Source organism: Podarcis bocagei (genome assembly GCF_964188305.1).
Source record: "Podarcis bocagei genome assembly, chromosome: 17".
NCBI lineage: Eukaryota > Metazoa > Chordata > Lepidosauria > Squamata > Lacertidae > Podarcis > Podarcis bocagei.
In genome coordinates this window covers 14,539,092-14,553,286 of record NC_138143.1, presented here as the reverse complement: position 1 = coordinate 14,553,286, position 14,195 = coordinate 14,539,092, and the positions used below count along the sequence as shown (strand labels likewise).

The 14,195-nt window shown below is 45.9% G+C and overlaps 1 protein-coding gene across 1 annotated transcript in view; it reads left to right on the top strand.

Annotated features, from left to right (window-relative positions):
• Nucleotides 1-462: 462 nt before the first annotated feature.
• DMRT1 (doublesex and mab-3 related transcription factor 1) overlaps nt 463-14,195 on the top strand; it is a 60,407-nt gene continuing 46,674 nt past the window's right edge. Inside the window, exons 1-2 of the mRNA XM_081176802.1 lie at nt 463-1,360; nt 4,898-5,090. Of these exons, the coding sequence (XP_081032928.1) occupies nt 1,040-1,360; nt 4,898-5,090 (514 nt within the window). The 5' untranslated portion in view covers nt 463-1,039. The remainder of the gene's footprint in view (nt 1,361-4,897; nt 5,091-14,195) is intronic.

Sequence of the window (14,195 nt, the reverse complement as noted above, 5' to 3'; positions counted from 1 at the left end):
TATCACCTCAGCAAAGGGAAACGTAGCATAGAAAACGTTTTCATCCTTCCCGGGTGCGGAGCCGGGAATTCGGCTCTGCAAAAGCGGGCGTGGTGAGGTCCCGATCCGGCCACCCTCGCGCCACACTGCAGCCTCCTATGGTTGAAAAGGCATGTTTCCTTTAAGTTACAGATAAGCATGTGTAAAGTAGCTAAACTGGGCTCTGGAATTTCCCTGGGAATGAATATATAACAGACGTGCAATTAATATACCGCCGGTTTGGTGCCTGCAAAATTAGGGGGGTTTAAGGGGGCGCAAAATGAGTTGATGAGATCTCCCCACCCCAGCTGAAAAAGTAGAAATGCAATGCTCTCCCTTCCACGAGACTGAGCTTGCATGCTGCAAAGGAGCAGAGGCGCCTGCTTGCTTTTGCAGCAAAGTGCAAAGGGTTCAGGCTGTGCACCAGAAGTGTGCAGAGGAGCCTTGCATGCACCAGTTGCAATCCTGCACGCGCAGCTCCCTCGGAGTATAAGTGCACGCTCCTGGAAGCAAGGGGAAGCTGTTGTCCCCCCCACCCCCACCCCGCGCGCAAATTTTGCAGGCGTGGGATGCTAAAAGGAAAACCCCCTACCCTCCCATGCTAGAGTCCCGATCTGCCGATGGCCGAGCGCGTGCACTCTGACCCTCTGGCAGGAGTACTGGCGCCTGCCGAGGAAGCGCCCTCTGCCCTTGCAGGGAGGCGCGGGCTGGGCCTTGCACAGGGCAGCCCCGGGAGCAGGTGGGGGGCGGAGCTGGCGCTGTCGGGTGCCCGCTTCTCTCCTTTCAACGGGCGTCCTTGGCGAAACTCCTGCTCCTTGCGCAAAGCTACTGCGCTCGGCTCTGCAAGGAAGGTTGCGCGCACCAGAGCAGCCGCCGGGCACCAGGGGCGCCTCCAGGGCCTCGACGCCTCTGTTTAAAACTGGGCATACAGATTAACTGGTCCTTGAGACATAATCCCCGCTGCAGAAAAAGAATAGCAATTGATCCCTACGAGGTCATATCACTCGTCCCCAGAGAAGAGATGCCCAACGAATCTTCCTTCAACAAGCCGTCGGCCCCGTCGGAGCATCCCGGCCAGGGGGGTAAGGTGGGCACCTTCGGGAAATCCTCTGGCCTGGCGGCCGCGGGAACCACCAGCAATGCCGGGGGTTCGGCTCAGAGTCCGGCTGGCGCGGCCGCCCCGTCGGGGAAGAAGTCCCCCCGGCTGCCCAAGTGCGCGCGGTGCAGGAACCACGGCTACTCCTCGCCCCTGAAAGGGCACAAGCGCTTCTGCATGTGGAGAGACTGTCAGTGCAAGAAGTGCAGCCTGATCGCCGAGAGGCAGCGGGTGATGGCCGCCCAGGTGAGCAGAAACCTCCCCGGGGGGGACGAGATGCGGGGAGACCCCCTTCCCGCCCCATAAGGATGCCCGGGCCGCTTGCGCGCAGCTCTGGCTTGCAATGCGGCAGGTGGAGTCCCAGGGAAGTGAGCGGGCGAACCAGCTTAGTCCTTTGCATTTGGAAAGACTCGGGTCCATCCGTGCTCCTCCTCCTCAGGAGTAAGGCCCACGGATAGCACTGGGCCTTTCTCCCTAGTAAGGATTTACAACTCCAAATACTTTTTTCCTGGATTGTTCAGGCACTTTAGGGTGTGCGCGTCATGATTTCTAAAATTAAGGATCCAGTGACAGATCATCTAATGGAAAGGCTGCAATGGAATGCTGGTTTTCCTGGGAGTAAGCCATACTGAACACAGCCAAACTTACTTCTGAGTAAGATGGTGCTAAAAAGCCCACCATTCATTGCCAAATTTGAAGCTACCTTGATAATATCTGAAAATGCATCACATCCCGTTATATTAAAAGAAAAAATTATGTTACAGTTGTTAAAACAACAAATGTGTTTTGGAGTTTGCTTATTTGTTAGTTAAAATAATATCCATCATGTGATTTCTCTCTGTCGTCTCTGATTCTTTATTCCCTGCCCTTGTATATCAGGATTTTGAGCTTGTATTTTGTAGACCGTTATCCACGAAGAACTTACGAATAACGGCTCCATCTTATTTTGCTATATCTACTGATGAAAAAAATATATTAGAATTTGTGTATGTGATGTAAAAATAGAGGGGAAAGGGTTGAATGTTGTTAAGGGAACTCTCTAAACTTAAAAATCACATTGGATCTTGGGAAGATTTGTCATTTGCGTTCTAGAAAGGTGTATGGCTACACTAAAAAGTGCACATGGAAGATTCTAAGTAGGCATGTGTAGGAATGCGCTGAGAGTCAATGGGGAAACTTCAACTTCCATGATGAAGGCAATTGAAAGACACAAAAACACTCAATTTCAAGCTCTGTTTTTATTCAGCAGACATTTTAGGATTTGGGATTCTTGCAAGTAGGTTGGCTTTAATGGTTATATATGAGCAAAAATATTTCAGTTTTTTTCTCTGGTCTTGTGCCATTAACTCATTTAGAATACATCAGGAATGAAAAGCAAAAAAAAGGCAAAACAACCCTAGGTGTTGAGTTGCAAATCGGTGTGTAAATACCACTCAAATCAATACATTGTTGACTTGTTCTTTCTCTTCCCATTATAAGGCTGTTCTCCCTCCATTTAAAATGCTATGTAATAACTAGACCTGATGCAAAATCGGTTGGAAAAGATCTGCTACAAATGTTTTCAAAGTTCCCAGTTTTAGAGCGTTTTGAAAGTTTCAGTCACCAGTCCTTAGATAACAAGTAGCCGACATTCAAATCGCAGTTAAACTAAGATATTTGAATTTCTGTGGGTTTCCCATTAACCTAAATAATAGGCATATCTCTCTCTTAATAGTTCTTAATACATTTAAAAAATACCAGTGATTATACACACACACAATATTAAACCAGATCTCAGAATAGAGATGTAGGAATAGCCATCTTTTTCGGTTAGAATACATTCGGCTATACTTTATTTCTAAGCTGGCTTGTGCTAGGACCTTAGTATGGATTATATTATTATATTACTGTGATTTCTCTTTGCTCATTTGTTAAGGAGAAAAACAGAGACTCCCATATTTCCTTGCATTGTGTAACGTATTCTGCCTTTCAAAAAGACACTCTTCCCAACATTTAATTCTGCTCTGCTCCAAAATCACCCATGCCATTTCTTTCAAGCATTCCAGAGGAAACACCACTTGATTGTAAAACACACACACCAAAAAAAACCTCAAATCAGTTTACAAAGAGCAAAACAACAAAAAAATTATATGTAAAATGATCCTGAGAGAGATTTAAAATCATCAAATCACGTTATTTAGTAATATAACTTTTTAACTTCAGTCCTAAAGCAAGCCCCCCACTGGATTAGGTCCTTTATTCAAGAAACCTCTACAGTTATTTTTTTCCTGCAGCCGTTCCTTTTCTTCTAGAGAAACCATGCAGATATCTGAGCAGAATCGGAGAACTCTGGATTTCAATAGTAGTTTTCACCTTTTATTGGAGTGAATTTGAGTCTCTCCACACACCCGGGCCTGAATTTGCCATAATTCCAGGTGCAATCCAGAATTCACTGAAGCAAAGGAAATCTTTTCCTTGTTGTCTTTGGTCAGGAGTCCTGAGTCCTGATGATGGTGATTTTATTTGTACCCTGCTCATCTGACTGGGTTGCCCTAGCTCCTCTGGGCAGCTTCCAACATATACAAAAACATAATTTATATATGTATGTATATATATATATATATATATATATATATATATATATATATACCTTCCCTATGTGAACTTCCAGTTTTATATGCAACTTTCTGCACGCATGCAGTTAAATATCATAAATGAGGAAAGGTCCAGCGCTGAGGGCCTTCTGGCGGTTCCCTCATTGCAAGAAGTGAGGTTACAGGGAACCAGACAGAGGGCCTTCTCAGTAGTGGCGCCCACCCTGTGGAACACCCTCCCTTCAAATGTGAAGAAAATAAGTAGCTATTCTATCTTTAAAAGACATCTGAAGGCAGCCCTGTTCAGGGAAGCTTTTAATATTTAACGCTATATTGTTCTTAATACTTGATTGGGAGCCGCCCAGAGTGGCTGGGGAAACTCAGCCAGATGGGAGGGGTATAAATAAAAAAATATTATTATTATTATTAGGTGTGTTTGTGCGTATTGCAGCCCTTCCCCCAGCCTCCTTTTGTGCTGGTGCATGCAAACTGTTTAAAATGCCGTTCCGGTTCTGCTCTGGCATTTCCCATTGAAGTTGCTGCCGCCGTCGTTCTTTCAATCTGGAGAGGAAACACTGTTTTGCCCCTTCTCTTGTGGGATGTGAAACACAAGAGCAGTCAAGTACAACATTCCTAGAGTGAACATGTTTACACATGGGGAGGAATGTTTGTCCAGCCAGCAGGTAAACTTCCTGTTTCCTTCTGGGCTGGGACAGACTTCCTCTGCATGGGACTAGAGGTGGGCATGGCCTCACCTGTGCAGGTAACGACAAAAACACAGGGCAGGGCAACCATCTCTCTCTTTTTGACTACATGCATCAAAGAAGCAACATCTGCTTAGCCAAATATGCTCTCTTGGCAAGAGAGGACAAAGGGACTGTCTCCTTATGAGATAGTTTCCAGGTGTATGTTACTTTTCTAAGCTAAGTCTGCCTTCTGGGATCCGATTGTGAACAGAATGTGAGTAAACTCTTTTTATACTTTCATAGAAGACTGTGTTGTGTCTTATCTTTTTGAGGAAATAAGGGGAAAATACCAGAACAGTTATTATAGAGGCTTTAGCGAGCCTGAGCAAATGCATCTGCTGCAAGTTTAAAAAGGGGAATGTTACTCTGCTAAATTGTGAACTTGTTAACACAAGTTGGAAAGGCTATTATCAGACAATATATCTTCTCCTGCATCCTTGAACATTCCCACATCTCTTTCCCAGGTTGCCCTGCGAAGGCAGCAAGCTCAGGAAGAGGAGCTGGGCATCAGCCACCCCATCCCATTGCCCAGCGCCACGGAAATGTACGTGAAGAAAGAGAACAACGCCAGTGGGGGCCCTTCCTGCCTCTTGCTGGAGAGTGCCAGCCCACCACTGCCCACCACGTCAGCTTCCGCGGTGCCAACCTCGTCCACAGGTAAACGCGATGCCAAAGGACCCGGCCCTCACCCCGTAAGATGGCAGTATTTAGAGGCTCTCCCATGCCAAATAGGAAGCCATTGCCATTTTTATCCCTTTAGCCTTTCATTCAGGAGCATAACCATGTGCTGCCTCAGACCAGGTGAGATCATTTGTCCATCTACCCATGGCCGGATTTAGGTTTGATGAGGGAGGCCCTCAGCTCCTGAAGGTGATGGGGCCCTTTCTATGTCCAGCTGTCCTTTGTCAAGAACAAATCGCCACGGTTTTTTGTGCTGAATACATGCTATATGGTAATTTCTGGATCACATCTGAGGGATGCGGGTGGCGCTGTGGTGTAAACCACAGAGCCTCTTGGGCTTGCTGATTGGAAGGTCGGTGGTTCGAATCCCCTCGATGGGATGAGCTCCTGTTGCTCGGTCCCAGCTCCTGCCAACCTAGCAGTTCGAAAGCACATCAAAGACCAAGGTACGGCTCCAGCGGGAAGGTAAACGTTGTTTCTGTGCGCTGCTCTGGTTCGCCAGAAGCGGATTAGTCATGCTGGCCACATGACCTGGAAAAACTGCGAACAAACATCGGCTCCCTCAGCCAGTAAAGTGAGATGAGTGCCACAACCCCAGAGTCGTTCACGATTGGACCTAACGGTCACGGGTCCTTTACCTTTACCTTTAATAGGTATCTCAAGCCATTTGCACATGTTGCTGTGCAACCAGTCCATGCGGAATGTAGGCACCCTATATATATAGAAAGGACAATCCAGTGATATTTGAGGGAGCAGGCAAGCAGTCGGGGCCCATGACTTATATCACAGGAGCCTACACAACACAAAACATGGTTGCTGTATGTAGCTTTTATTTTATTTTATTTTATTTTTATTTATCTTATATTTTGGAAATGTACATCCAGGTTTTTTTCTCTTTAAATTTGTTGGGGCCCCCAAGAGAGTGGGGCCCTAAGCTAGAGCTTGTTTAGTATATACATAAATCCGGCACTGCATCTACCCTGGTATTACAGACTCTGGCCGGCAGCTGCTCTCCGTGTTCCCAGCAGAGAGAGATCTTTTCATGCTAGCTGACCATTTTTTAAGAAGAGATGCCAGGGATCTGGGATCTTTCTTCATGTGCAGCATGTGCTCTGCTTATGCGCTGCATCCTGTATCCAAACGAAGTCATCTGCAGTGTGTTTGTGCAGTTTGTGAGAGAGTGTGGCATGCCCACCTCGTATATTTCTCCCGCAGGAGAACGCTCCCGGTTGTTATTAGACAGAAACAATGTTGTTTTTGGTGAAGGGGATAAATACGGTGTGGTCTCCACCATCCGGACCACCAGGACATAGTTGATTTCCCACAGCAAGTATGAAGTGGGGGGACACACACACACACACACACGGGGCAGCACTCCTCGCTTTGATTTTGTGCTGCACCGTGCCGTCCGTGTTGTGTTGTGCCATGTTCCCAGGCAGCCATTTTGTGCCTGGAACCCTCAAGCGATGTTTGCCAAATTGCGGAATGTGGCATCTGGTCAAAAAGGGTTCAGGAGGCTTACGGGGACTGCAAGGTCTGTGTCGTGCTCTCTACTGTTGCTACACAGATATTGGGGGGCAGCTGCACATTATGCTTCCGGCAGGTGCCTTTTTACAGGTGTGCAGCTCAAATATGTGCATTTTTCCTCGTAAGTGGGCTCCGCTGGGTTCAAGGGAGCCTTGCTTCCGGAGAAATGCGGTAGCATAGCTGTCAACTTTCCCCTTTTCTTGCGAGGAATCCTATTTGGAATAAGGGAATTTCCCTTAAAAAAAGGGAAACGTTGACAGCTATGGTGCTTTAGGCAGCCTGAGAATATTGTGGGATTTGATGGGAAGGGGACTGTCAGCATCGAATTATTCACTGCCGCTGAACAAAAATGAGCACCCGCAATTCTTGCTCAGTAGGTCTGTTGATTTCCACGGGGGTCAGAATTCCTTTCTGACATTTCCAGAGTAGCAGCGGCTTCAATTTCACCTTGTCGGGGTCCCCCCCCTTCCTTGCTGCCCTGAGGTCTAGCAGTTTTTCTTGCAAACTTCATCACACCGAACATAGTTTACAGGGAGAGGAATAGGATGTGAAGGAGCCACACAAATCATACAAGGTACCGGGGGAAAAAGTCTTTTTCTCACTGTATCCATTTTATTGGCAGGTCAGAAATATTACAGCACATTGAGAGGCCAGAGACAATTTTTCTAGGCTCTGGTGACATGCAGTTCTTCAGGAAAATAAAAAATAAAAAAGCAGGCCGGGAAGCCGTGGTGCCTTGCCAGCAGGCACATACCTCATTGTAGTCATGGTAACGCTGGTTATTTTAAAAGGAGTTTGCCTGAGTTGGGGGGAAGAATAGGAAAAAGCTGCAGTAGGGCCTGAACTTTAGGTCGGGGGGAAACGCTCTGAAATTGTGCATCCCTGTTCTCCAGAAACTTGCTCCCAAGCAATTGTGCTTGGAATTGCAGCCTTAACATGTGGGCAGTTTATGATGGTCAGGCGCCAAAATAAGGGCCACCACTTGCAGGAATTCAGGGTAAATCTGTTTAAACAGGTATGGATTAATATCTGTGTTTAATGATGGGGATGGGATGCCCGTGGAAGCCTCTAACCCACTTTCCTAGCTAATGCTAGAGGAAAATTTGAACCAAGCATTTTTGCAGTGGGATAGTCTGCTGGACCTGAGGGTCATATTCGACGTGTGGCATTAATCTGTCACCTGGAAGAAGTGAGCATGTGGGTCCTTTTTTAAGAGCAAAAGTAGTTGAACTGAGATACAGTGGACACTCAGGTTGCGAACGTGATCTGTGCGGGAAGCATGTTCACAACCCGCAGTGCCACGTCTGCGCACGCACAGGTTGCGATTTGGCACTTCTGTGCATGTACAAAGCGCGATTTAGCACTTCTGTGCAAGTGCCAAAACCCGGAAGTAACCCGTTCCACTACTTTGGGGTTCAGCGGGGTGCGCAACCCAAAATCATGCAACCCAAAGCGTCTGTAACCCGAGGTATGACTGTACTTGATGGAGACGAGGTGTGTGGGTGGCGGGGAATTAATGGTCTTCTTCTTTGGCGATCCCTCGTAGCCGAGTAAGATTGTCTTCCATGAACATGGTTTTAAGAGCAAAGTCCGTAAGTGACTGTGGAGGCCAATTCTGGATTCTCTCGTGGCCTACAAAGAATTGATAAATCACATGTGAAAGGTTTATACTTTCAAACACATCCCAAGTCTTCATTTCCAAGTACGCTTTTTTGATTCGTTTGAATATATAATTTCATTAATTGGATCTATTTTTATCAATTAGTTGTATAATCTTACATTTCTAGAAACGAAGACTTTTCCATAGGAAAATATAGCAGAGGAGAATTCTTCCTTCCCCATCACTGGTAACCTGGGCGTTGTAAGAATCACACTCAAGCCCTGTGGGTGCTCCGATGGCCACAGACAGCTTCCGGAGCAACCTTGTTCTATATTAACATTGGGCATTTAAAGGGCACATGGTTCTAGTCCTCATGGAACTTGGTTGCCCCAGATATAAGGTAAAGGGACCCCTGACCATTAGGTCCAGTCGTGACCGACCCTGGGGTTGCGGCGCTCATCTCGCTTTATTGGCCGAGGGAGCCGGCATACAGCTTCCGGGTCATGTGGGCAGCATGACTAAGCCACTTCAGGCGAACCAGAGCAGCGCACGGAAAAGCCGTTTACCTTCCCACCGGAGCAGTACCCATTTATCTACTTGCACTTTGACGTGCTTTCGAACTGCTAGGTTGGCAGGAGCAGGGACCGAGCAATGGGAGCTTGCCCCGTCGCGGGGATTCGAACCGCTGACCTTCTGATCGGCAAGTCCTAGGCTCTGTGGTTTAACCCACAATGCCACCCGCATCCCTTGCCCCAGATATGCACATGGGGAATTAGTGGGTTGAAAATCAGACTTTTAACGTGATTATTAAGATGTCATTGAGAAGACTTGTCTCTCAGCCCTTTTCTTTCTTGCCATATTGACTCTGAGCATGTGGTCCTCTGTGGATGTTCGGAAGTGGTACGTGTTGTCCCATCCCTCGGTCTTTTAATCAGCTCCTTGAAAACACCGATTCCAGAGTTCCTGGCTAAGGAGAACAAATGGAGTCTGCTAGACCTGAGCCTTAAAGCCACCGTACAGTTCGTCCAGGGTACAGTTTGTACAAAATAAATAACAAAAACAGATTGAGTCTCGCCCAGTTTCTCTCCAGTTTTCTTGAAATCCTACTTTGGAATCCAGCCCTGAGCTGCTGTTTTTTTTTGAATATCTTAATATGAAAGGTGGGCATAGATAAATCTGAGCAGATCAAGAGACGGGTGACAAAAATGATGTACGGCTTGTAGAAAAAGAGACTGCAGGTTGATATAACAGTCTATAAATATTTGAGAGGTAATAATAGGGAAGAGGGGGAGGGATTATTTACAGTGTTTGAGGCAATAACAAAGAGCAGTGGCTTGAAACTGGAAAAAAATCTAAAAGTACAAGGAAAATAATTTAATTAAAAGACACTTCCTTTCCTAACTAGAAATGCAATTAGGCAGTTGAATGGCCTGCATGGGGGAAAGGAAGTTCTTCAAGCATCATTGCTGGAGGGATTTAAGATAATTGCCTGGGGTGGTGCTGAAGCCAACTCTTTAGACTTGCAGAGGTTATATATTTCTGCTTACCACCCCGGCCAAAGGTAGCTGATCAGCCATATTCAACTTTGCTGTGCAATAGACCAAACTGGGCTGTGTCCGAATGAGGGTGAATGGATTGTCGGAGGGTCTGGAAGAAAAGCAGGAGCTGTAGGTGCTTTCTCTGGAGAAGATAAGTTGTAGACGATAGCAAACTTACAATCATAGAATCATAGAGTTGGAAGAGACCACAAGGGCCATCGAGTCCAACCCCCTGCCAAGCAGGAAACACCACCAGAGCACTCCTGACATATGGTTGTCAAGCCTCTGCTTAAAGACCTCCAAAGAAGGAGACTCCACCACACTCCTTGGCAGCAAATTCCACTGTCGAACAGCTCTTACTGTCAGGAAGTTCTTCCTAATGTTTAGGTGGAATCTTCTTTCTTGTAGTTTGAATCCATTGCTCCGTGTCCGCTTCTCTGGAGCAGCAGAAAACAACCTTTCTCCCTCCTCTATGTGACATCCTTTTATATATTTGAACATGGCTATCATATCACCCCTTAACCTCCTCTTCTCCAGGCTAAACATGCCCAGCTCCCTTAGCCGTTCCTCATAAGGCATCGTTTCCAGGCCTTTGACCATTTTGGTTGCCCTCCTCTGGACACGTTCCAGTTTGTCAGTGTCCTTCTTGAATTGTGGTGCCCAGAACTGGACACAGTACTCCAGGTGAGGTCTGACCAGAGCAGAATACAGTGGCACTATTACTTCCCTTGATCTAGATGCTATACTCCTATTGATGCAGCCCAGAATTGCATTGGCTTTTTTAGCTGCCGCGTCACACTGTTGGCTCATGTCAAGTTTGTGGTCAACCAAGACTCCTAGATCCTTTTCCCATGTACTGCTCTCAAGCCAGGTGTCACCCATCTTGTATTTGTGCCTCTCATTTTTTTTGCCCAAGTGCAATACTTTACATTTCTCCCTGTTAAAATTCATCTTGTTTGTTTTGGCCCAGTTCTCTAATCTGTCAAGGTCATTTTGAAGTGTGATCCTGTCCTCTGGGGTGTTAGCCATCCCTCCCAGTTTGGTGTCATCTGCAAATTTGATCAGGATGCCCTTGAGTCCATCATCCAAGTCGTTGATAAAGATGTTGAATAAGACCGGGCCCAAGACAGAACCCTGTGGCACCCCACTAGTCACTCTTCTCCAGGATGAAGAGGAACCATTGATGAGCACCCTTTGGGTTCAGTCAGTCAGCCACAAATCCACTGAGTGGTAGCATAGTCAAGACCGCATTTTACCAGCTTCTTTACAAGAATATCATGGGGCACCTTGTCAAATGCCTTGCTGAAATCAAGGTAGGCTACATCCACTGCGTTCCCTTCATCTACCAGGTTTGTAATTCTGTCAAAAAACGAGATCAGGTTAGTCTGACATGACTTATTTTTCAGAAATCCATGCTGACTATTGGTGATCACAGCATTCCTTTCTAGGTGCTCACAGACTGTTTGCTTAATGATCTGCTCCAGAATCTTCCCTGGTATTGATGTCAGACTGACTGGGCAGTAATTATTTGGGTCCTCTCTTTTCCCCTTTTTGAAAATAGGGACAACATTTGCCCTCCTCCAGTCTGCTGGGACTTCGCCTGTTCTCCAGGAATTCTCAAAGATGACTGCCAGTGGTTCTGAGATCACATCTGCCAGTTCTTTTAATACTCTTGGATGCAGTTCATCTGACCCTGGAGACTTGAATACATCTAGACTAGCCAAGTATTCTTGTACTATCTCCTTAGTTATTCTGGGCTGTGTTTCCTTTGCCGAATCATTTGCTCCAAATTATTCAGGTCGGGCATTGTTTTCTTTATCGGAGAAGACTGAGGCAAAGAAGGCATTGAGGAGTTCAGCCCTTTCTGTGTCCCCTGTATACATTATACATTAAGGGTTGTATACATTAATATATACATTAAGGGTTGTCAGAGAAGATGGAGCAGGCATGTTATGCGTTGCTGCAGGGGGAAGAATGAGCAGGGAAGCAAATTTCATCTAAACATTGGGGGGGGAACCAACTTAATGGTATGAGCTGTTCATCCAGTGGAACAGACTGCCTATGAAGATGATGGAGATACTCAAGGCTAGATGGCCACTAGTAAGAGATGCTGTGGTTGCATCCTTTATGGTTCTTCTTTGGCGATCCCTCGTAGCCCAGTGAGATTGTCTTCTATAAACACGGTTTTAACCATGAGTCCGTACTTGACTGTGGAGGCCAATTCTGGAACCACACAGTGGGGGACATTGGTTTCTGGGCGGGAGTTGATCGCGGTGTGGATTTGCCAAGCATGCCTTCCTCTTAGCACGTTTCTCCCTTGCGTCTTGAGTTCGAGTGTCTTCGAAGTCCATGACACCTTTGGTAAAGGCTGTTCTCCAGCTGGAGCGCTTGCAGGCCAGTGTTTTCCAGTTGTCAGTGTTTATACTACTTTTTTTTAGATTTGCCTTGAGAGTGTCTTTAAACCTCTTTTGTTGACCACCAGCATTGCGCTTTCCATTTTTAAGTTCGGAATAGAGTAGTTGCTTTGGAAGACGATAATCAGGCATCCGAACAACATGACCAGTCCAACGAAGTTGATGTTGAAGAATCATTGCTTCGACACTGGTGATCTTTGCTTCATCCAGTACACTGACATTAGTTTGCCTGTTTTCCCAAGCGATGTGCAAAAAAATTCGGAGAACCCGTTGATGGAATCTTTCAAGGAGTTGGAGATGGCGTTTATACTATTTGTTCCAAATGTTCTGCATTTGTAAGCAATACTTTGCAATGGGGAAGACTTGAAATGACCTTAGGGCTGTGGGGCACTTTGCACATGCCACATGTCTGAAGCACATTCCCTCCTCCACACAGGGTTTGTTAAGAGTCCTGGGAGTGCTATCTCTACGGATTCCTTGAAGAGAAAGACGCGCTGTAATTGCATGATGCGCACACATCCACTGACAATGCCAAAGCTAGCTGGAGGTTTTTGCAATTGTAACGTCCAAACGCAATCCCTTTTCAGCAATACTTGGGTGTGAGAAGCAAGTGCAGGGCTTTCCAAACCTGGTTCTCAAGCTATTTTTTTTTTTTTTTGGACTACAGTTCCCATAATCCCTGACCACTGGTCCTGCTAGCTAGGGATGATGGGAATAGTTCAGAAGCAGCTGGAGACCCAAGTATGGAGAGCCCTGGAGTGCTTTGCAGAGCTAAAGGCAATCCCTTACTTGGCCTCTTTGGGCTGGAGTCTGTGCACATTTTCCCATTGAACATAGAGGGGCTCACTTCTGAGTAGGCATGCCAGAGAAGCGAAAAAGGCAACAAGAACAAAGAAAAGGTTTTTCACCAGTTGCTGGAAAGTTTAGTTTCGGCCCTCTACACACTGTTTGTAGAACAGACGAGGTAACTACGAGGAGTAAGAGCTAGTAGCCGTTAATAGTGCCCAATATTTTAATTGGGCCTGAGAATTTTTTAATTGATTACATTGAGCTGATTAGTAGTGAATGTTGCCTCACTCAGTCATTGGCACCGTTCTCAGAGTGCCAGGATCAGCCATATAATAATAATTTATAATAATAATTTATTATTTCTACTGCGCCCATATCACCAGGGACCGCTTTGCAAAAAAGGAAGAAAGCTGATTCTGTTTTAAATTGGTTGTGATTAATTCTGAGCAAAGGGAAAGCATAGAGAGATAAATGTATTTCTAGGATAGAGCGTAAGTTTGATTGCTGATCACATTTTAAACTATCTTTTGTTTTTAGTGTCACTTCCAAATGCAAATTCTTTGCATTTGTAACTTGGGTCTCTCATCAGTTTTTGCTTTTTCTCATCAGCGGCTCTGAGCTGCAAAGCTCACCCATTGCCCCCGTCTGCTTTATTTCAGCTTTGAGCGGGATGTTCCCTGCCTTGCCATTTTCTGCTTTTTAGAAACCACCTGGGCTTCTTTCATCATGTTGCTCCTAATGAAGTGGCCTCTTGTGAGTTCCTATCAGTTGCCACCTCCCTTAGTTTATTTTTAGTGTGAGCTATAATGATTTTATCCTAGTCGTATTTTCTCCAAGGCCTTCGCTTGCAGATACTTGAACAGCTCATACTCCCCTCTCAATATTGCCTTTGATATTCCCTTAATGAAATTTGTTCCATTCTGATTGTAACCACGCTGGTTTTGTTTCTCCCCCTGAAGGTTTTTTGGTTGCTGTTGGTTTTTTTTTTGCTTTGGGATTGTAAGAGGCATTATTGCTGGGCTTTTCTGCTGCCTTACCTTACAAATCTTAATTTCCAGAATATCCAAATGGTCTTGCACTCGTAGTCTACTTGATGACAACAACACCCTTAGGGTTCAGTTTACGTGTGGCTCTATCACTTATCTTCTCCACCATGTAGCACCATGTAGCACACACGCTAGTCCCCATATGTTTTACTTTTGGGACAGGTTTT